Source organism: Aptenodytes forsteri, unplaced genomic scaffold, assembly GCF_000699145.1.
Source record: "Aptenodytes forsteri isolate BGI_AS27 unplaced genomic scaffold, ASM69914v1 Scaffold321, whole genome shotgun sequence".
Taxonomy (NCBI): domain Eukaryota; kingdom Metazoa; phylum Chordata; class Aves; order Sphenisciformes; family Spheniscidae; genus Aptenodytes; species Aptenodytes forsteri.
The window spans coordinates 584,225-586,869 of NW_008795030.1; the positions used below are offsets into that span (position 1 = coordinate 584,225).

The 2,645-nt window shown below is 65.2% G+C and overlaps 1 protein-coding gene across 1 annotated transcript in view; it reads left to right on the plus strand.

Annotated features, from left to right (window-relative positions):
* Window positions 1–2,073: 2,073 nt before the first annotated feature.
* The window catches only part of FGR (FGR proto-oncogene, Src family tyrosine kinase), a gene marked incomplete at its 3' end in the record, with an annotated part of 5,313 nt that continues 4,741 nt past the window's right edge, over window positions 2,074–2,645 (plus strand). The window contains exons 1-2 of the mRNA XM_009276262.2: window positions 2,074–2,135; window positions 2,461–2,643. Coding sequence (XP_009274537.2) covers window positions 2,473–2,643 — 171 coding nt within the window. The remainder of the gene's footprint in view (window positions 2,136–2,460; window positions 2,644–2,645) is intronic.

A 2,645-nucleotide genomic window follows, 5' to 3' on the forward strand; every position in this document is an offset into this window, starting at 1 on the left:
TGAAGTTGGTGTGGGAAGGGCTCGGTTGCCATCTGCTCCCAGGCTCCAAGCAGCTCCTTTTCGGGAGAGCCGGGGCCAGACGCCAGCGTGCAGCCATCGGACATGGTGTGTCCCATCCCCAAGGACCAAGGACGCCTCAGCACCGGGGGGTGACACGCAGGGTGTCACCGGTGTGCACCAGGACATCGCGCTCCGGCTGGGAGTTGGGGATGGGGCTGAACTGCCCCATGTCCTGGGGGGGGCCAGGGACCAGATGGACGGGCGGTCGGGGATGCGGCTGCATCGCACCCAGCCATGCCCGGCGGGGTGGGGGCAGCGGCGGGGGGGACAAGTTGGCTGGGTCTCAGCGCAGGGCAGGAGCTGGCAGCTCGGCTGGGACCAGTGCCGGTGGAGCCGGTGTGGGAAGGGCTCGGTTGCCATCTGCTCCCAGGCTCCAAGCAGCTCCTTTTCGGGAGAGCCGGGGCCAGACGCCAGCGTGCAGCCATCGGACACGGGGCCGGCTGTGTCCCATCCCCAAGGACGATGCAAGGGGATGGTTTTCATGCCACCCTGCCCAGCTGGGAGGTGGCAGGGACCAGCTCGGGGGTTTTGTGGGTGCCCAGAGAAGGGGAAGCATGGGTACAACGTTGCCGCGCGGCAGCTGGGCATGGCATGAGCAGTGGTTAAACCCCACGGTGCTGCGATATTTCGGGCTTGTGCTTGCCTAGAAGATGCTCCTTGCCCGATCCCTGCTGGCAGCCGTGGCAGCACCCCCCCTGCACTCGGCACAGAAATTCAACAAAATGGGAAGTTTCTGAGCGCGATGCCGGCAACGGGGCGGGTGATTCCCACTCAGAGGGGACAGGGTTTGCGAGAGCTCGGGATATTTGTCAGCTGAAATAGCCACTTATTGTCAGCAAAACTCAAAACCCCAACCAGCCAAGCCCTCTCGGATTTGGCAACGCTGCCCCATCTGCAACGGCCACAGCCTTGCCACACTGCTGGTGTCGAAAGCAAAGATGGAAGGGGGAGAGCAGGGCCCTTTCCACCCCCACCAAGAGAGAGGAAAGTGAATCAAAGACCCGTGATGGGGGAAACCCGCCTGAAACGTCTCATCTGCCCCCAAACCTCTGTCTCCTCCTGCTCTCTGGAGCGCAGGGGACAGGACATGGCCGCCAGGAGAAGCACGGCTTCACGGCACCTTCCCTCTGCTCTCGGGCTGGAGACGGGGCGAGCTCTGCCGTATCGCTGCAGAGCCCTTGACCGGAAAGCTCTGCCCAGTCCAAACTGGGCAGGCTGGTGCGGGGGGTTGGCCAGCACCCAGGGGAGGTGACAGGGCTGGGGACAGAAATGTCTGCTTGCAGCCACGGCGGAAGAGGTCCGATTTCCTCCTCCTCCTCCGCGACACCTTCGCTGCTGAGCGTGGCCCCGGTGAGAACGGCGTGGCCCCAACCGCAGTGAGGCGAGCAGGGCCCTTCCTCCCCCGAGACACCAGTTCCCCTGCCGAGTGGAGGGGATGGGGACGGGGATGGGGACGGGGACAGGGATGGGGACGGGGACACTTCGAGGACTCCTTTCCACCCAGCCTGGCTCCCTCCAGCCTTGGGGCAGCTGGGGGGGCACGTCTCCCCTTGGAGGGAGGTGATGGGTTTGTTGAGGACATGGCGGGAGAAAAACCCACTCAGGGATGTGGTTTCAGCCCATGCAGGGGTGTTGCAGTCCGTGCAGGGGTGTTTTAGCTCATGCAGGGGTATTGCAGCCCATGCAGGGGTGCTGCGGCCCATGCAGGGGTATTGCAGCCTGTGCAGGGGTATTGCAGCCCACGGCAGAGGTGTTTCAGCCCTTGGAGGGGTTTTTCAGCCCTTGAAGGGGTATCTAAGCCCATGGCAGGGGTGTTGCAGCCCATGGCAGGGGCGTTGCAGCCCATGCAGGAGTATTGCAGCCTGTGCAGGGGTACTTCAGCCCGTGGCAGAGGTGTTTCTGCCCTTGGAGGGGTATTTCAGCCCTTGGAGGGTTGTTGCAGCCCATGGCAGGAGTGTTGCAGCCCGTGCAGGGGTCTTGCCCTCCGCCTGATGCCCCCCCCCGCTGTCCACAGGTGCCTCTTCTCCTCCCCGAGGTGACATGGAGCAGCTGAAGTGACCCAAGGAGCCGTCGCAGTGAGTGGGGTTGCTGTGAACGGGAGCACCCACGGGTGCCAGCGGGGATGCAGTGTCCCCCGGGCAGCACAGCCCTCCTCACAGCCTGGTCCCTGCCGGTGGCAGTGCCCATTGGGACCCTGGTGTCCCCATGTCACAGCACAGGCGCCCAGCTTGCTGTGCCAGGGGCTGGCAGGACCCCACTCCTCCCGGGGCTGGGGTGGGGTAGACAGGGGCTCATGCGTGCACCCCAGTGCCTCTAATGGGGACCATGTGTGCACACGCACGTGCACACGCGTGTGCCCTGCCGGGGCGGCACAGGGCTCACAGTCCCTCTGTCCCACAGGCCGTGCCCAGGATGGGCTGTGTGCACTGCAAAGAGAAGGGGTCCGGCAAAGGGCAGGTGGGGGGCGAGGTGGGCCCCCCACCGCCCCCCACCTCCCAGTACGACCCCGACCCCACGCAGCCGGGCGGCATCTTCACCCGCATCCCCGACTTCAACAACTTCCACGGCGCGGCGGTGCCCTCGGC